Source organism: Cordyceps javanica, chromosome 7 (assembly GCF_051103115.1).
Source record: "Cordyceps javanica chromosome 7, complete sequence".
Classification (NCBI taxonomy): Eukaryota; Fungi; Ascomycota; class Sordariomycetes; order Hypocreales; family Cordycipitaceae; genus Cordyceps; species Cordyceps javanica.
Window position 1 is genome coordinate 276,059 of NC_139301.1, and position 19,720 is coordinate 295,778.

A 19,720-nucleotide genomic window follows, 5' to 3' on the forward strand; every position below is an offset into this window, starting at 1 on the left:
GGCATTGACGGACTCTCACAACTAGTGTCCATATCATGGTTTACCGTGGGTGGCTGGTGCGTATTTACTGAGCTGCAGTCTGTATCTGGCAGCAGGTCAGGGCTGGAACGGACATTCGGAGATCCGGTCGAACCGGCAACGTCTGCTCCTCTTGCTGTTAGAAAGCTGCATCGGGTGTGTGCGCGCGGGCGGTATGCAGGATCGGGGGCAGGCACGTACTCCACCTCGGACCATATTCCTTCAGCTTCTCCATCATGTCTCTGGCGATGCGCGCACCGGCCGAGTTGCTACTGAGAGCCTCAAAGACCCGTAGACAGGTCTCGGCATCGTCGGCCAAGCTCTCGGCGCTCAACCCATCTACAGAGTCGTCCGCCGCTGGCTGGGTAAATATACTGGAGACCAAGAGGATGGACCCTGCGCAGATGAGGCACGAAATGATTTGCCACCATGGAAAGTCCCGGACAAGATCTTGTTGTCTCGAGACGTTGTGGAAGAGACGCGCGATTGCCCGCGCCTCGTTCATGCAAATCCTCTCATACAAACCAATGATGGGCCAGTCAGCCCGCGTCACTGCTGTGCTGCCAACCGCCGCCTCTGCGTTCCTCAAAACCGGGTAGCATAGATACGGTCTGTGTATCAGGGCCCGCAGATGATGGTACTTTATCGCCAGCATATTGCGCTTTTTTTGGGAGCAGCAAGACGTTAGCGCTCGTTGATTCCGGCTTTGGATCTTGTTTGAACTCACTTGTCGTTTATAGACCAGAGATTGATCAAAGGCATGTCCCATGTCGAATCGCAGAGCCCTAGGCAGCTCCGACTTCCACTGCGTGAGCTGCCGATCAAGCTGCTTGGTGCTGTACAGGTCTACTTGCTGCCCACGGCTAGCGCCGGGACCGTACAAATCTCGCAAGACGTGTCCGATGATCCTGGAAAAAGAAATCATGGCCAAGAAATAGTCGCCCGTGGATGGTCCTTCGCTGATGGAAGGTATTTGTCCACTGTCCCAATCGATATCGCAGTCGCCTACGCGCGACGGCAGCGGCACATCGCAGTCGGCATCATGGATCGCCGGCGGCCGTCCCAGTTGCAAGGAAAGAAGACGGTCCAGAACGTACATGGAGTACCAAATTCGAATCCGTCTCTCCTTGCTCAGGAGATTGGATTCGCCGTCCAATCCGGGGCTTGGCGACTGCACATGTAAACCGATGCTTTGGGCTATGCGTATAGCCTGACCAAGAGTCGTCCAGCAGCTTTTGTCGTTAGCACTGGCCGCCAGGGGCCGGTAGCCAACTCACCTGTCTGTTCGGCTGACAGCTAAAAAGTAAAAACATTGACTCAGAAGCAGAGAAATGAAGTCAATGGATCGGTTTGTGCCAGGTACCGGGGTCAGTGAAACTGATCTTTGAAAGTACACGTCGTGGACTACACGGCTCTCTGCTGAAGTGCTTGGAAAAGAGTCATAGTAGGACCCAATAGCACAAATGACACCTGTGACGTACAAAGTATTAGCTTCGAGCAATCTAGTCAATGTAGACCGAAAGTAGGATGCTGAGCTTACACAGAAGTGCGACCTGTGTAGTGCTGTAACATACGGGGTCCTGAGACACGCTCCGGTCATTGACAAAATGCCTCGTGAGCATGGTTCCAGGAATGAAAGGATACGCAATGTGGATGGTAGAGAGGTACACATGCATCAATTCTTTCGCATTTTCCGGGCTTGGAAGCTCAACAGTCTTGCCCGCTGTGGCTGGGTCGCCGCAAGCTTCCGCACCGCCGTCCTGCTCGTAGCTGTCGACGTCTTGTTCGGGATACGATCCGCCCTGGATTTGCAGCACCCTTTTTACCAAATTAAAGAACTGTACATCGCTAACCTCGCCCAGGTATCGCTCATTGTGGTTGGGTGACGTAGGCGACTGATCGTCTTGTGTTTTGGAAATTCGGATTGATGCTTGCAAATTTGCCGACAATGCATCGTCGACATGAGCCAGCGCCGCAGAGGCACGCGCCTTGATACGAGAGAGGACGGCGGCCGCACTCTCTTGCTCCTCTGCAGACCTAAGCTTGGACGCCAAGTTCTCGGCTAGGTCGCCGTATTCGTCCAGTATCTCGTGCAGGTTGCCTTGACCTTTGCCTTTTGCGCGGCGGCTGCCCCGCGGGGGGCCGCTGCTGTAGACGCATTGGTAGCCGTATCCTTTGCATCGACTGCAGACTGGTCGTGTTCCGTCGCACTGAGGAGCACCGCTGGTCAGTAACGACGGATGATGAATTGGGCCTATAAAAAAACAACAGCGAGCGCTAACACCGCATGCCGCCCACATGGACCGACCTTGCTTTTGAGAACCCTGCATGAGTGGCAGGCTTTGGCGACGCGCTTCCTCCGGAAGTCAAGCTGTGTCTTCTCCGACTTACGACCAGTACCCATGATTATGCGCTGGACAATAGGATATAACGCAGTGGCGGTGGAAATGGGAGAGGCACCGTCTTAACCTTCTGTGTTGAATTTGGGGTCAGGTGCTCCGCCGGCCCCGTCCTAACCGGTATATCCGGGGACCAGCTCAAAGGGCAACTCGCCGTAGCTGCGGAGGCAATCGAGGAGTGAAAATTAAGATTTAAGCGAGTCTAAAACCGGCAGAATCTTATGACTTAGATGTAGATGCGCTATGTATGTATTATACCTACCCTATCTAGTAAAACTGTAAGTATCCACTTCTTTAAAATATAACCAAGATTATAAATTATGATAATTTTATTGTTTATACTTACATCTATATTACTTATATATTTATTATATATCTCAAGTATCAACATTCTCTACGAAAAGCTGGAGTGCATGAAGAAGGCCGCAGAGGCAAGCAGGCAGAAGCGTGAGGAGGCCGAGAAGGAGCGCATCGAGAAGGCGCGTTAGGCCGCTCTGGACAAGCTCAGCGGAGCCGGGTAATCCACTCCGTTTCTATTATTCCAACGCCTTCTTCACTGCCCCGTCTTGCGCACGTGGATACTTAAAGCATCATCATGCTCTGCGACCTTTGCTTTGGCCTGCTGTTTATATCTTTCCATCTCAACCTTGACCTCAGCCGGGAGTTCCGGCGGAATCCCGCCCGGGTGAAGGTCGTGGAGCACAGCCCAAAAGATGGCGTCTACATAGTCCGAGTGGGTAAGCCCAAAGTTGAACCAAACTCGCTTGGTCTCCCAAGAGTTACGCATCAGGGAAGACAGCGGCGTCTGGCCGCAGAGCTCGTCCCCCAACTTTAGTTCTTCACGTCGCATTGCGTCTAGGAACTGTTCAAGCACAGGTTCGTACATATGCAGAAACCAGGCAAAGTAGCCTCTGTCAAGGGCAGAGCCTGGCAGTACTTTAAATAGCGATAGTGGCGGGTCGCAAGCAAACTGGGCTGGCATAGCGTTGGTGAACTCGAGGTCGAAGACGCCGAGGATCTTTCCCGTTTTAGTGTCAACGGTCATATTGCGCGTGTCGAGATCTGGATTAAAGGCGCGGAAGGGGCCGAGGTTATCACGTAGGCGAAACTCGGGAGAGTTAGATAGTTGCTTAAAGTGATGTCGAGCTTGGTTACGGAGGGCTGCAATGTCCTCTGAGCTGAGGGGAGGATCATGACCTTCTGCCGCCTGCTGCTCGCACGAGGTGTTCAGGTTGCGTAAGCTCCAAAGTTGTTTCGACTGCTGATCCCAAACAAAATCGAGATACTCTTTAGCATCTAGAAACGCCTCAGAAGGCCAGTCATTCGTCGGGAAGTTTGAAATCCCGAGAACGAGCTCGTGCATGTCGATAGTGAGGGGGCGCCGCATGCTCCACTGTCCCGTCGTTTTGTTCTTGGCGACCGACCCAATGCCTGCGAACGGCACGCGATAGAGTTCAAGATAGAGAGAAGCGATTTGCTGATAGATGGTTGATAGCAGCTCTTTAGGAGGCGCGCTCGCCAGGAACTTGCGGAGGTTATCTCCCGGTACCCAGTCCATCAAGATGTAGGGGAGCTCAAGAGGCGAGAGTTGGCCGGGCTCTGTGCCACAGCTATACACGCGGGGGACCGGAATAGTCGTCTTCTCCTTGAAGAACTGAAGCCACGCGGCTTCATTCGCGAGCTTCTCTGCTGCGAGGGTCCCGGCCGAGTGTCCAGGTTTAGGAACCTTTAGGGCTATATCGCTGCCACCGAAGCCAAAGCTGAAGCGGAACACCTGGTTGTAGGAGCCGCTGCTAATTCCGCCCTCGACAAATTTCACAGGGCCGCGATCGGTGATATGGGTGGTGACGAACTCTTCTAGAGCATGAAAACGCTCTTTCTTGAGGCTATCGTTCCAGTCACGATACTGATCGTCGCCTTTAGCGTAGAGTACAGCATCATAATGTACGGTGAGCGATTTGGTCTTGTCCATGTTGAAGAATATTAGGCATTTCGCAGGTGAGATTAAAGCGGCATGGGGATATAAGCTATCGACAGTGAATAGAAGCGCAAGTACTCCATATTGTGTTTAAGGGAGGTAGAAATTGCGGGCGCAGAGGAACGGTGGGGGGTTCGAAGCCCTAGGGGTAGATACCGTGGTCGACCAAGTTCTGTGGAAAATCCTCTGTGTGTTTGGCTTTCAATGAAAACGTTCTGTCGCTTTCGCGGAATGAGTCCGTCGGGGATGCCAATACAACGGGACGGGAAGGGGTAAGAGTTATGCTGATATATAACGAGTGGAGGGTGCTATGCACAGGTGAGCGAGGGAGTGACTAAGCGTCTACACACGCATGTCTACTCAGTAACTACGGAGTAGTAATTAGACCTATAGAAGATCGAGGTTTAAAACGCCGCTTACTGCACGCTCCTCATATTATTGCCTTAATAAAGGGGTTCATTACTAGTTAAGAATAGCTGGAAGCTGTCCAAGTCTTTCCTCCGGCTGCGAAGAGCGATTGTTGACTGTCGGGGGGGCATAGAAATCCTCTTAACCTTTTGTGTTGAATTTTGGGGCAAGATGCTCCGCCGGCCCCGTCCTAACCGGTATATCCGGGCGGCGCGGGTGTGACCGCAGCGGAGACCGGTAACGGCCAAGAGTCGCTAATCACCTTTACACTGGGCCCAGGTCTCGCCGATCGATCGTGGGAATATAACAAGCAAAGCCTGCTGCGTTGATAAATTTTGCGCACTTCGCGGTTGTAATCCAATAGCCATTTCGCGATATGAAGTTGAATGTCCTTTTCGCACCAGGCGCCAAGTCGCTAGTATACCGGCCCGGAGATGTGGTGTCGGGAGCTGTGACCATCGAGAACCATGTGTTCAAAGAACCACCAAGCGTCACAGCCACATTTCAGGGTACGGATAAGAAAAGATTGCATGCTTTGGCCGACAGCCGTCATGTACCCCGGATCTGACGTGAACCGCTGACTAGGCCGAGTAAAAATCAGCAACCGACCTCGAAGCAATAAGCCTGCCGCGAAGCAGCTGTATACCGTGCGTGTTGGAAGCATGCCCCGGAAAATTGCGGCACAACTAATACAAACCGAACCCTTCAGTTGTTTGAACAGTCACAAAAACTAGAGGTGACGAGCAAGGTGCCGCCAATCACTGACAACGAAGAAAACAAATGCTTCAACAAATCGACCGGGCCGTGCTACTCGACGCCGTTCCGATTCATATTTCCAACATCGAGCAGCCGCTGTTCTTGTCAGCTCCCTCCATCGCTGCACAAGACGTCCACCTACCTCAGGGTCAAGACTGAATATAACGTCATCGTGACTGTCCGATACCGCACGTTCTGCCAAATGCGAAGGTCTAAAAAAATACGTCGGGAAATGCTCTTTAGATCAGAACCACGAATAGAGCATCTGAAACTTTCGGCGATCGGATGTTTGCCTGCCAACACGTTGTTGGGCAAGACAAGTTCCAGTTCAGAAGGCTCCTATGGAGGATCCTCCGTCTATCAGGGTTGGCTACCTCCATATACACCGTCGTTGCAGCTCGAAGTCAGCTTCCCATCGTCATTCATAATCGAGAAAAGCCGCATACCTCCCATTCGCCTGACGCTTCACACCCCTCCTGAAATCCTAGAGATCAGTGTTCTTCATCTAAGAAGCATATCTGTCCAACTTAGAAGCTCGGTTGCTGTGCTTTTCGGCAGTCCTCCTTTTGAATTGGTAGAAGGCTCTCAGTGCTGGAGCAGCAAAGGGGTTGTTCGTATTGATCGGGAGTGCTTGGAGCTAGACTCTGGCTCATGGGCGAGGTGTGTAGTTGCCAAAGTGCTACCGACATGCTTTTCATGTTTGATGGAGCTGAAGCATTCTATCGAAGTGACCGCTGGCATCTCCAAAGATGATGATGTGCTACCACAAGTACGTTTCTCACCCTGAAAAATAAAAATCTCGAGAAACAATACTAATGTTCCGATAGTTTATCAGAGCTTCCCTGGATGTGCTCGTTATGGACCCGCCACCTACATACAACTTCGAGTAGCCAATATATAGGACCTTACTGGCCTGGGGTGTCGAGGTGACTGGGTCCGTATTGAGTCTTCTTTATCCTGCAAATCTGTCGTGTGATGCTATGAATGTGCAAAGTAGAAAAGAGGGGTTATATTGCGCTCGTTGCGAATGTACAATTCTCTTGCGGGTAGAATCATGCCTTTCTCAAAGACATTGCTCATACAAAGACGATAACTTGGTTCATAACACAGGGTCGCCCGACTGTGGTGTGATCGTGGCTGAGCACCTAATTTATTCGATGAAAGGCTGATCCAGGCTGGTGGTGAGGCGGTGCGGGTTCACAGCTATGCGCTGCATCACACTGCGGCTGACATCGGAGCCTGATACCTGATCAGCACGGGGAGGCAACCCAAGACAGGGTTGCCTTGATTTTGGCTCTAATTAAAATCAAAAGAAAGGATAGGCCACAGTAATCAGCAAAGTACGACGCCGAACAAGACCTCGGCTCCGACAGAGCCTCTGAGAGAGCAAAGGATACTGATCTACCATGGCCGTAGGCATCGAGAACCCTGCCTTCGTTGCGGAATATGCAGCCGCGGTCGCAGCCGACTGGGAAAACAGCTCAGAAGACGGCAACAATCTATTTCAGTTGCTTACGTGGCAGCGAGGTAAGTGCTGGCAGGAACTACAATTTGTTTCGCTCGCAAACCAATGGAGTCGAACTTTTTCGTAGCAAAGATTGACCGTACAAAGGCAAATCTTCCTCGGTCATAACGGGGGCAGCGCTTGACGAGGTGGCGTCTCGGCTCGATGGGTCGGACTTGGCTATCATGTGAGTTGCAACCAGCTCTGACGTTCTTTGGATTTGTGTTTCTGCTCGCAGCCTACCTTCCCCTCGTGAGAGACATTGTGCTGATGAGACGCATGTACGGCGACGGCGCAGCTTCGCGCCACGCGACCAGCCGCAGCACTTGCCCTGCTTTCCCCAGCTATGCTCCCTTCTCGGTATTCCGAGCCAGTTTGTGTCTGAAAGTCTACAGTCGGTAACACATTCATTTGGCCTTCGAAGGTTGGCCAACGGCACGCACAGTATGTTCGTTTTCCGCGCCTCCTTTGTCGCCGATTCTTACCATCCTACCAGCGTCCTGGCTACATCTGCTCAGCAATGTATCGAGTGATCCGCAGCAGCACACCAGCTGGGCCAGATTCGGCGTCGTCATGACTGTCTCTCCTGTACCTTCAAAGGGGAGAAACCGCGTTGTAATGATCTGCTTTGAGGCTCCTGAAGCATTTTGCCGGAGTGTAAGCAGTCTCGTACGTTCGAATGACTGGCAGGATGTACTGAAAGACCCATATCTTCTATATGCCATGGTATTCGAAGCCTGGTATGAGGTCGTCGATAATGGCACCTGGAACGTACTAGACCTTGCACGAGAGGAAGAAATAGTACAATCCTTAACGTCCAATGTTTGGTTACCACTAACGGAGTGCACATAGGATATCTTCCAGCAGGCGCAGTCTTTGAGCAAAAACCAAACAGCGCCGCTTGCTATAGACTATGAAAGGATCCATCATATAGCCAAGGAAGCACTGTTTCTCATCGAAGGCGTAGACGCAGCTACAAGGACTCTGGATTGCGTCTCGCAGGCTCATAGGTGTGTTTTTCAAGGTCCGGGAGTTGCTCGGAACGCTGTACAAGACGCATTGGCGCATCGGCGGGAGGTTCTTGCTTCAACGCGCCTTCGATCGACAAGTCTCGACCAGCGAATCAAGAATACCATTAATTTGGTGAGTCAGGCTAGGGCTATTTCCCGTCTTCTGTCGCTACTTCATCGCATCGTTTCTTTGCTGAGCAAACGCGTCCCGGAAATCAGGCATTCAGCGTCCGAACGCTGCGAGACAGCAACGTTATGCGCGAGGACAGCTACGTGATGAAAACTTTGGCGGTTCTGGCCATGATTTTCCTGCCGACGTCGACTGTCAGCTCCATATTTGGCATGCAGTTCTTCAATGCTGTGGCTGACCAAGACTCGACTGTCATCTCTATGAGAGTGAGTCATCAGTTCTGGGTGTTTTGGGCAGTCGCCATTCCATTTACCAGTGCCGTCCTCATAGGCTGGACGTTTTGGATAAAACGGTTTCAACGTCGTGTTCCACGCGTCGACATTGAGCGCGGTACTATTCCTTCACCGACCTGAACGAGCTAAGGAGCCTCGCTATTCAATGAATATCGAGTCTCTGCATTAGAGCAACACATGATGGACGGTCTGGGCACGCGATGGCATGGGCAAAGGCCAGAGTCAGCCTTGATTAATGCCAGAAAATTGTCTATCGTCATTTGGGTTTTTATTTCGAAGAAAAATTACACGGGAGTTACTTTCAAGAGATATGCATGAAAAGACAAGAATACAATGACAAGTGGTAGACACTGGGACTACATTGCTAGACTCACTTAGCTCGATCAACCACACGCAACTCATTTCATAGGATGCTTCGTAGAATCTCCACCATTTCTAATTTCTTTTCTCTTTCCAATTTAGCCTTTGATTCAAGCTCAGCTGGAGATTGGTAAAGTAACTCATTTTCTTGTTCCGCTACCTGCGAAAGGATTAACCCAATAAGATGCAACTGATTCACCGACCGTGGCGAAACTGAGCGTTTCCCATAAGCCTATAAAACTAAGGGCTACCCTATAGCTCTATATATCTTGATAATTGAATTAAAATATTACTCAAGTAAAGAAAATATGGAATACTTTTGACTTTAGACTTGAACAAGATTTTCTTTGTAGAATGATTTATTTTGAATTATTATTATGCGACTGCGAGTCGACGCGGTTGTCCGAAATGGACTGCCACGGCATCAGCCATTCGCGTGCCTTTCCCCGTTGTAAAGTACTATTTCTTCCTAATAGGCCCACGACACGCGAGCTTGACTCTAATCCTATGTTTTAAATTTCCACACCCGCATATCGGAAACCTACATGGTGCTGACATAATGATCGCCTCGAGAAATCCCGACAATAACTGCTGTCACCGCGCTGCTCTCTACCTTCATTCCATAATCTGGCGACCATCTTCAGGGGTCACATCAGGTAGAATCGAAAAATAGTCAAGGGGCTTGTCTTGCCCGACTTGGATACGCCTTATCTAATAATGCCGTGACATATTATTGATAAAGATGTTAAAAATCAACGGCGTGACAGGCTTTTGGTTGTTGAAAGCTGTCAGGGTCTCACTTGAGGTGGCGTGTTGAGGATTAGTAGGATGTAATACAACTTTTTGGAGCTATTGCCTCACTCGAGGCAATATGACGATTCGCAAATAATGGGCGAGTCCGACCGAAGCGTCATGAATATGAGGGGGAGTCCTGACTTGAGGTTAAAAAAAAGAAAATGAAGAAAAAAGCAAAACCTCTGCCAAGCAAATGAACAACCATAAAGGCTCTACTCCGTGCCACCGCTATCATTGACCATGTCATAGAACTTACCCCTGGAGTCCAGTAACTCCGTCGGGGTTCCAATCTCAAGTACTTCACCAAAACCCATAACAACAATCTTGTCATAATCCAGAATCGTCTTCAGCCTGTGTGCCACCGTAATCAATCCACTCCCTTTCTCACGGTCGGCACGTAGCTGCGTGCGGAGAATGTCTTGCATGGCCCAGTCTGTCTCCGCGTCCACACTTGAAGTTGCTTCATCCAGCAGAGTAAGCTTGGTCTTTCGCACCATGGCGCGACAGAGTGCGAGAACCTGCCTCTGCCCATGCGAGAAATTGCTGCCATCCGGGCTGACGGGTGTGTCCAGAGTCAAGCCATTTTGGTCCTCGGTCTGGATCTGCATGCAGCCGACGGAAGCGTAAGCTGAGAAGATTTCGCTGAGGTCAGACTCAGGGATGGCTTTGGACGGGTCGAGATTTAAGCGGATAGTGCCCTGGAAAAGCAGAGCGTTCTGGGAAACCATGCCAATGGCTTGTCGGAGTCTCTTGCGAGGTACTGTGGTAATATCTACTCCATCGAAGAGGATTGTACCCGAGACAATGTGCGTGAATCTAAGAAGGGATAAAATAACCTATGTAGATTTAGCATGACATGGTTAATTATGAGAATCAAGCAATACATACCGTTGACTTGCCGCTGCCTGTGCGCCCAACAATGGCATTTCGCTGCCCAGCATTGAAGGAGAAGCTCACATTCTTCAGAACATCGGCTCCATCCGGGGAATACCGAACAGTGACATTTCGGAACTCGACCCGGGAGGAGCGCGGCCAGGATGGGTCGAGACTAGAGCTCTCGTGTTCGACATTAGCCTCCTCTTCGGGTGGAAGATCACAATACTCTTTCACACGGTGGAACTAAGATGAAATGTTAGTGGCTGGTGTTTGGAGAGGGTAAGTAGCAGTGTTGACATACAGACTGGAGCGAGAGATTGAGCTCGTTAAACTTGAATATCAGTCGCAGGAGTCCCTGGCTTAGAGACGACGCCTGCGCGAGCGAAAACCCAACGAGACCTGCTGAGATACCGCCTCGGGCCCGCAGAGCTAAGAGGCCGGCAATCACGTTGATAAAAGCCGACAGAAGAGACATGCGGAACTTGAGCCATTGGTCGCAGTCTCGCTGCGCCGCCGCCGTGCGAGCCGAGTTGTAAAGTAAACCGAATATAGTCTGGTCAAAGGCGGATCGGACATTTTTGCTGCGTGCTCGGATCACTACCATGCCGTCCATGGTTTCGGAAAGCCGAGAGATGACAGGTGCCTGCGCCGAGGATGCGATGTTCTTGACGAGTCTGATCGCGCGACTATAAGCTTCACCTATAAGAGCGCCAACGGCGGATAATATTATGGCGGGCGCCACAATGAGCGGCAAAATACCTGCGATGGTACCTAGCATCATGATGGCCTTGAAAGCCTCATCGAGGAACTCTTTGAGAGGCTCTGAGACGTTCTGATCGAGAGAATCCATGTCAGACGAAAGCCGGCCCATGATGTGACCGAGGGATGTTGTTTCCAACCAGCCGATTGAAGTATTCAGAACAGCATGAATGAACAATGAGTGAAGTTTGCCCGCCGCCGCCCAGCTTCCTTGCATGAAAGCAAGATTGGTGAGTCCATCACTGAGTATAGTAAATACAGAGAGAAACACGTATACTCCTAGATAATAAGCCGTGGTGTTGTTTGACTTGGCGTTGTCAATATCTACCCACGATGTGAGCCAAAAGTCGCTGGCCATTCCTGCTAGAATGAAGATGATAAAACTAGACATTGTCATGGTGATTTTGAAAGTGCCAAAGTAGCTAATGTATTCGATCCCTGATGAAATTAGCGGTGTCTTGATAAATAGAAAAAAAAAACAGCGTACATTGGAAGCGGTTAGTGCGGCGATTACGCGGAGGTTGCGCATTATTCCCATCTTCAGATTCGGATTCCGAGTCCCTTTCATCTTTCCTCTTCGCCTCTTTGACAGAATCCCTAGGGCCAATCTGAGCATCGTGACTCGTAAAAGATTTGGGTTGGCGTTTGGTAGTCTGTCTTGTTGTTGTGGCGCGGCCGCTTTTCATGGTCACAATGTAGTCTCCTTCTGCCGCAATCCACGGAAGCTGCGTCACAAGAACGACAGTTCTACCATGCAGAAGAGAGCTGCAAAATACATTATTCCATACTGAGATAGAAGTAGTAATGTCAAGTGCAGAAAATATATCGTCTAGCAGGAGCAACGGGGCATCGCTAAGTAGAGCCCTTGCCAATGATAGTCTAGCTCTTTGGCCACCTAAAAACACCTTAGCATGGCGAGAGTTAGAAGGAAGACCAACATATACATACCAGAGAGTAGTTGCCCATTCTCGCCGATATTTGTCATGTCTCCATCTGATAGCTCTTCCAAATCGACGTCAAGGCAACACGCTTTGATAACTCGCCAGTATTTGGCGGCATCATAGACAGAGGTAAAGAGAACATTATTGCGGAAAGATTCGGACCGGAGCCATGGACTCTGAGGTGCAAAGGCCACGTCTTCTGGCTTAGAGACACTTCCGGCTTCCAAAAGTGTTTCTCCAAGGATCGAGAGAAGCAGTGAGGTCTTGCCACTGCCACTGGGACCAACAACAATATTTAGGCCACCTTGAGCAAAGTCAATAGAAATGTCCCGTAACTTGAACTCAGAAGATGTTGTACGCTGAAATGTGGCGTCTTTGATTCTCAGAGCGCCTTCAGGGAAAGTATCTTTTGCAGAAACGGCTGTAATGTAGCGGTCGATACGCTTCATGGATAACCGAATCTTGGGTCCCATCCTCCCAACCATCGATATTGCTGTAGTACCATCACGGATAAGTTCCATCAGATCAATGGTTATGAAAGCGACAGATGCTGTCATGGGATGTCCCTGGACTCCGGAATAGATGGCGAAAACAACGACCAGTGCAAGAGAAGGAACAATGTACGCAACGCTCGTGCTCGCGACAGAGAGAAGCGCAACCCTCCAAAGATGGCGCTGCTCGTCATTACGGCCCTTTTCTATTTGGCTGGCGACAGTATCTTCCCATGCAAAATACTTGACGATTTTGATGGATCGGAAGTATTCTGTCGATAGGGAGACGCGGGCATCTTGTGCGTCTTTCGCAGTTTCTTCAGCATCTGAAGCATGGTTAGAAATCCAAGCGGTGATTGGTGCCCCGAGTAGAGTAATTATCACTCCGAGGAAACAGGACCAGCCAATTATTCTATATAAGCTGACAAGACCGATAATACCACCGATAGGGCCACCAAAAATGGCCATGACTAGAGTTCTTCCTTGCATGATTGTTTTAATATCGGTTGATATCAGGTTAGTAAGGAGACCGGTTGAAGAGCGTTTCGTGCCTTTAGCTGCGCTGCTTAGGAAATCATAGTCTAGCTCGCGGGATTGCATTGCATAGTTGTAGATCTCACTCGTCAGAGCGACCTGAAGCTTGAGGGAGGCACGTCCAGAGTGAAATGCTAGCTGCTGCTGTACGACGGTTCCAAAAAGTTTCCCGAACAATATAACCATCAGCCAGAGATACGGGTGGAATACGGCATCGGCAGGATTGGCAAGGTAATCGAGAAGATAGTACATGCTGAGTGGTCTCATGAACTCTGTAATGAAAAACAGCGATGCTGAGACTGCAGCAATAAACATGTCAAACCACAGAAAGGCAAACAACGTTCTAGCAGTTGATCTGTGCTTTTGACGGAGACGGGTAATTTTCTGCAGCAGCACATCAGGCTGGTAATGCCATGGCAGAGAAGCGATGTCCTCTGATGTGATGTTGCCATCCCAACCCCGAGCAATGAGCGGGGTTAGACGGCCAAATGTGCACCAATAATCCAGCCAACTTGCAGTCTCCTCTTGGGATGCTCCCGACTTCTTTGCCTCTTGGAATCCAATTGGTATGACCCAGTCCCTTGGTGTAATGGAGCTGATGAAAATGGATAGAAACAAGAGTGCGGTGCTGGCGAGTGCCTTTGAGTCAGGCCGCATGCTGCTACCTATGATCAGAAGCGGCACCGCATGGGCTGCGAACATGAGTGCGAATGTTGCAATGGACAGCAGAACCGTGTTCTGGAGTAGATGAGCAGCATAAGTGTGGCTTGATTGTGTCTTTGCAACACCAAGAATGGAGATGTAAGCCAAGGCCAGCATTGTTGACCAGTATCTCTCCACGGCCAACGGTGACAGATAGAGTGAGACGAAACTTGACGCTCTTAGAAAATGATATGCCGTCTCATACGCCGACCGTTTGCCATTCTTATGGGCCATGTGCTTATCAGGACCCGCGAAGAAATGGAAGCTGGCAGCAAAAATGGAGAACAGGACCAAGCATGTTTGCACTTGTCCTTCCTGGGCAGCTTGGATTATCACGGCCAGCCATGACGGAAGCCTTTCCCACGAATTAACTGTCGGCTTAATCTGGCATTCTGATCTAGGTAAAACTCACCGTTGGTAGTGCGAGCCGTGGGCAGCTGAATTATCCGGCATGCTTTGTGACCTGGCCATGCTATAGCTGACGCTCAATGGAGACCAGGCCTCATCAGCACCAAGCTGTGAAAAGAGAGATTCTGCGAACGTGAAGGATAGAGTAAGAGTCGGCGAGGAGAACCCTAAATGAAGATCTCCAATCACACGTCAGGAAAATTGGCAGCCCAGGATTCTGCTTTTCAAGGGCCCGAAAGTCAAGCTAGGTTGGCGATGGGGGAGGAGACAATGGGCAGAGCGGTGCAGGAGAGGATGGCGATACCGGTAGGTGTGGCCAGATGTGCGTGGAGAGAAGACAGTTGGTAATGCGACGAGCTGCGAGCCTTGTTGTCTTGACCTGTTCGTATAGCATGCGCCCGCAAGCCCCTCTTCGTAGGTTCGGCTCCAAGCATCTGCAGCAAAGGCAGCCGGAGGAACTTTTTGATACTGGGAAGCGCAGGCAGGTTGCATAGTCAAATGCTGCCGTCGCAATGCCACCCGGATGGATTGCCAATATTACTAGCCTGAATGGGCAAACGCGGGGTCAATGGTGAACCCTGAAATCCAAAGGAACGTTTTTTAACTTTTCCAGGTCCCTGCATGATGGAGGAGCGAGCTACTAACATCGAGTCAGCGGCTTGTTAGCGTCTGTGCGGCCGTGCATGCAGCCAGAAGAGGTGTGCTCGTGGTTCGTCAGCCTGGTTGGGATGATGATGATGTTTGCTCGGCGTCATGGTGTGCCTAGGCTGATTGGCTAAAAGATGCGCCGGATTCCCGATAGTACGACAATCCTACAGTCGAGAGCCCAGCCACCTACAGGGTCGCTGGGGAAAGCCGAGAGTTGCCCCATATTAGGCAAACTGGCTGTTACCAAAGGAGCGTGAATAACAGACGGTGGCTGTAATCGAATAATATACCTTCCGTAGCATTCACTGCGTCGTCTCCATATAAGGCATATCCTAATGACGAGATTGACGCCATGTGGGACGACCTTGATCTAGGTACCGTGCGGGATCAGCAGATGCGTAAATTCATAGTTCGATTCCTAACCTTTGAACTAATCTAGCTGGATATATGTCTCTATATCTAAGAAAGATTTAGTTGATGCGCTTGGTAAAAATGAGACATACGCTGCGCTGGACGGCATTAACGGGCAAGAATTTCTTGGCAGCATGGAAGTGTTCCATCAGGTATGATACAGAATTCGCAGTATAGTTCTACTATGCATTTATTCTAATTGAAACATATCCTCCTGCAGATGCATTGCCTTAATCTTATCCGCAAGTTTACTTACGAGTATTATTCCCGCCAGCAAGACCCTGTACCTTTCGCTTTCCGCGACTCCCCTGCCACTCTTCGCAAGCACATCGGTAAGCAAGCCTGCAAAATGACACACATATATGCATGCCACTGATATATATGTAACGATAGATCACTGCATAGACTACCTTCGAGAGGCCATCATGTGTGCAGGCGACTTGGGTGTGTACATATCGTTCTGGGTTGAAGACCGAGATATCCCCTGGCCAGACTTTGAAGTGAAACACAAATGTCCAAGTTGGGAATCAATTACCAAGTACGCTAGGGAAGCATCCTATAGCATTCGCGGTAAAGCCGAGCGATGCTATAGTCTACAAGCACCCTAATCACTCTCCATCTTAATTATCACATGAAATATATTTGGCTACAATACGTAGCTTACTAGAGTGTTTAATAGGACAAGCGCAAGGCGCTCGATGGTAGCAAAACAATTTCTCCAGTCAAGTTCGCGCAGCTTATGTATAACTAAATAAGCTAAACAGCTTGGAGAAACAGAGACTGCGCGACTTACTATGAAAGCAGTCTCGGAAAAGGCACAAGTCCATAGCAGGTACAGTACTGTACTGTATAGTGGTTGCAAAAACTACGATTGGATTTCGCCGTATCATATCTTCGCCACACCGTTGTGAGATATTCTGGAGGTTTTCGACAGCCACGACGAGTTATAGGTGTAAACCATGATTTTTGCGCCTGGTACCATCCCAGGCAGCATGTCTCGATCCATGAGCCAATTGACCCAAACCCCATCTTTGGAGCGACGAGCCCATGTCTGGTCAATACGTTAGCCTGTGCCCTCTACAGTAATGATGCTATGGTGTAGCGCCAACCTGTTGACCATGTTGCAGATTGGGATCACCAGTTCCAATGTCAGTTTTAAATACGCTGACATGGGCATTTGAGGTAGACCGCAACAAGGTTGTTAGTGCTACGTTATCCCATTGTTCCTAGGCTATAGACTAGTTGGTTATAGTTTAGTACTCTGGGCAGCGGAAGTAGCCGTCAGGGGAACAACTCCTAACTCTGTCAGTATTAAGCCTGCAACTAACTAGTTAGTGGCGCTACAACGCACATGTAACAGCAGTTGCAATTTGGTGAACTCCTTAGCCGCCGCTGCGTCCCTGCTTTCTGCGTGAACAGTAAATGGCTCAACTGTGACGACGCATGGAATGACCAAGGAGTCCCGCAACACAATCAATCAGTTGAACAGATGACAGATCCGCAAAGCGCGCCGGCGGCCACTTATCCCATCTATGCGCAGGATGCGAGCAAGGCGAATCGCCTCATTGTCTCCGCCAATCTGAGGTTCGACCATGTCCTCGACGCAGAGAAGCTCAAGCTATCGCTCTCTAAATTGCTACAAATTGGTCACTGGCGCAAACTCACTGGCCGCTTGAGAAAACAGGTGATTGGAATCCTATATGGGCCAAGGTGTTCTTACTCATGCGCGTCTAGCATAATGGCGACTGGGAACTACGAGTTCCAGACAAGGTGACACCCGATCACCCCGACTTCGCCTTTAGACACACAATCTACGAGGAATGCATAGCACACCATCCTGTAGGGAAAGCCTACCCAACACCTACTCAGACTGCGTCGACACAGTCTCTGAACAAGGCCATACACCCGTTGCTAGTCCCACCGGATTTCCCATCGACCTTTGATGAAATGGTGCAGCGGGAGTGGCCCCAGCTGTCTCTATTCGTTTCGTCTTTCAACGACGCTACCATTGTGTCCATACTCTGGCCCCATACGCTGTGGGATGCCAGTGCTTTGCAGTCATTCTTGAGAAATTGGTCTCTCGTTATGGCAGGCAAGGAGCAGCAGGTCGACTCTGTCTTTTGGTCTTGCGATGACCCTCTGAAGCCCATTGACTCGCTTCCGGACGCTCAACTGCCGCATGTTCTCGAGAGTCAGGGCATGCCGTGGTGGAAAGTATTTGTTTTTGGTTTCTGCTTTGTCTGGCGGCTGTTGACGTCACCTAAGCCGGAAAAGAGATTCATCTACCTCCCGAAAACGTCTCTGGAAAGATTGAGATCTCGCACAATGGCTGAAGCGATAGATGCTTCAAAAGACTTGAAAATATTCCTAACCGAAGGCGATATAGTGACCGCATGGCTAGCTCGGGCAGTTGTCACGGCCACACAGAAACGCGTCGCCGCCACCATCGTGGACGTGGTGGACCTCCGCAGTCGCCTTACCTTTCTCGAGCCACAGCCAACAGTCTATCTACAAAACCTGCTCGCCATGGCGACAACGACAGTATCCGCCGCCCAGATGCGATCCTCAGTCGGCAGCATAGCGTTGCTGCGCCGTCAAGCACTGTCCAGCCAGCTAGCGGAACGAGAGATTACAAAACTTGCTCGGAAGTTGCGGTCGGCGGCTCGCAGAAGCTCGCTACCGCCCGTGTTTTATGGCTCGTCTAGAGCTGTCATCATCCCTTTCAACAATGTGAGCAGGTCCAACTACATGGACGCGACCGATTTTGGCCCAGCCGTGCTCCGCAGTACAGACTCGGCGCCGGAGCATCCACCCGCGGCGAAACCGACATTTGCATTCACTGAGCCTATAAGCATGATGAGTATTGCTGGCTTTTGCTTTGTTTGGGGGAAAGATGCCAGTGGTGGCCTTTGGCTGACGACTTCAATGTCGAAGAAAGGCTGGGATCTGCTGGAGGAAGACCTCGCGACTTTGTAAAGATGACCGGCTGGAACTCTACCTCGTTATCTTGACTGTCAGGAATTACTAGGCGTATGCAGACTCTCAATTCAGAAAATAATTCGCCACTATTATGTTCTCTCGTCCAGTGGCTCTTTCGAAAACTGAATTGATGTTTGTCTAGCCATGTCTCAATGCAGCAGAGAGGTAGGGCACCATTGTCTCACAGGCAGGGAGGCCGCACCTGGAGCTCCGAGCGCTAGAGAGTAAATAGTTCAGCGTTCAACAGTGAGTTACAGGAGGCAAACTGTAATAGTTTTATCTCCTCACAAAACGACCAGAATTGTGACCAATAAACTCAACTGCAGATGGTCTATGTACCGAAGCAAGTCTACAGTGCTGCGGAGAAGACTGAGACTAAGACAAAACCATACAGGTTCCAATTTTCAAGACAATGAGATGGCCTACTACAAGTACATTGTTTCTGGCCCAGACAGGTTGACTGGTACACACGTGTTGGTGAAGTATGCATGACTCACATATTGCAGCCTCAGGCACTGAATGGCTGTCAATCATCGTTGATAAATTACTGTCTGCTTTTGGATAAGATAAAGTGATTATTATAGTATTCTTATATACCAGATCTACGCAACTTCCACTATGATGCCATGGCAGACTGGTGTGCTGAGGTGCCTTATCTATGCTGGTGCAGATATGTAGCTGTCCGAAAGAGCCCTTAGTAGACAGAAACACCTACATTCTAATAATTTCTACAGTAGTCCAGTTCCAAAAGACATGATAATTTTCGGAATGAGGATCAATGGTTGGACCAATACAAAGCAGGGCTCGAAGACGTACAATTACAGTTGCGAGAGGTGGATCATAGTATTTCACAAGGGCCTTCAACAAGACTTGCTATTTCCAAGAAAGCAAGGCCTACAAGTTTCTGTCTTCTCGGGCCTTTTCTCGATTCCCACCCTGTCGCGCCCCTGCCGTAGGCATTGTTCAGTCTTTGTGCTGTCCAGTTTTAATGTCAGGGAGCTCTAAGCTTTTTGACCCGAAGTGGGCCAAGTCGACGAATATGCTATGCGTGCGCGGCATCCGCATTCGACCCGACAGCAAAACTACTAGCCCAATATGGGGGGGCAATTCGAAAGAAAAATCCACTGGAAATGTATCGAGAAATAGGCCCAATAATAGACTGCAGGAGTAGTGGGGAGACGGAGAGTATCACGCTTTTCCGCGACAGAACTAACAAGTCAAACTTGAAAATTTGCCTTGAGCATCTCGCTCTTGGTACGATGTATCACACATGTGACTATTATGCTCCTCATGTAGAGTTTGCACTGGAAGAGCAGCTTC

The 19,720-nt window shown here is 49.9% G+C and overlaps 5 protein-coding genes across 5 annotated transcripts; 2 read left to right on the forward strand and 3 right to left on the reverse strand.

Annotated features, from left to right (window-relative positions):
* Positions 1–157: 157 nt before the first annotated feature.
* On the reverse strand, positions 158–2,422 carry V2A60_009608 (transcription factor domain-containing protein; the record flags this gene model as incomplete). Its single annotated transcript, XM_083260873.1, has 5 exons — positions 158–679; positions 746–1,250; positions 1,296–1,488; positions 1,559–2,228; positions 2,327–2,422. The coding sequence occupies 5 exons, from the start codon at positions 2,420–2,422 to the stop codon at positions 158–160; spliced, it is 1,986 nt and encodes a 661-aa protein (XP_083116999.1).
* A 548-nt stretch (positions 2,423–2,970) lies between these two features.
* Positions 2,971–4,389, reverse strand: V2A60_009609 (aminoglycoside phosphotransferase family protein; the record flags this gene model as incomplete). The annotated part of the gene is made up of 1 exon (XM_083260874.1): positions 2,971–4,389. One exon carries the CDS (start codon positions 4,387–4,389, stop codon positions 2,971–2,973), a length of 1,419 nt encoding a protein of 472 aa, XP_083117000.1.
* Positions 4,390–6,965: 2,576 nt separating this feature from the next.
* On the forward strand, positions 6,966–8,616 carry V2A60_009610 (uncharacterized protein; the record flags this gene model as incomplete). Its single annotated transcript, XM_083260875.1, has 6 exons — positions 6,966–7,086; positions 7,172–7,250; positions 7,362–7,507; positions 7,560–7,834; positions 7,916–8,206; positions 8,293–8,616. The coding sequence occupies 6 exons, from the start codon at positions 6,966–6,968 to the stop codon at positions 8,614–8,616; spliced, it is 1,236 nt and encodes a 411-aa protein (XP_083117001.1).
* Positions 8,617–9,863: 1,247 nt separating this feature from the next.
* V2A60_009611 (uncharacterized protein) lies at positions 9,864–14,071 on the reverse strand (the record flags this gene model as incomplete). Its single annotated transcript, XM_083260876.1, has 6 exons — positions 9,864–10,487; positions 10,540–10,770; positions 10,829–11,724; positions 11,774–12,181; positions 12,235–13,044; positions 13,159–14,071. The coding sequence occupies 6 exons, from the start codon at positions 14,069–14,071 to the stop codon at positions 9,864–9,866; spliced, it is 3,882 nt and encodes a 1,293-aa protein (XP_083117002.1).
* Positions 14,072–16,910: 2,839 nt separating this feature from the next.
* V2A60_009612 (uncharacterized protein) lies at positions 16,911–18,397 on the forward strand (the record flags this gene model as incomplete). The annotated part of the gene is made up of 2 exons (XM_083260877.1): positions 16,911–17,105; positions 17,156–18,397. The coding sequence occupies 2 exons, from the start codon at positions 16,911–16,913 to the stop codon at positions 18,395–18,397; spliced, it is 1,437 nt and encodes a 478-aa protein (XP_083117003.1).
* Positions 18,398–19,720: the final 1,323 nt, after the last annotated feature.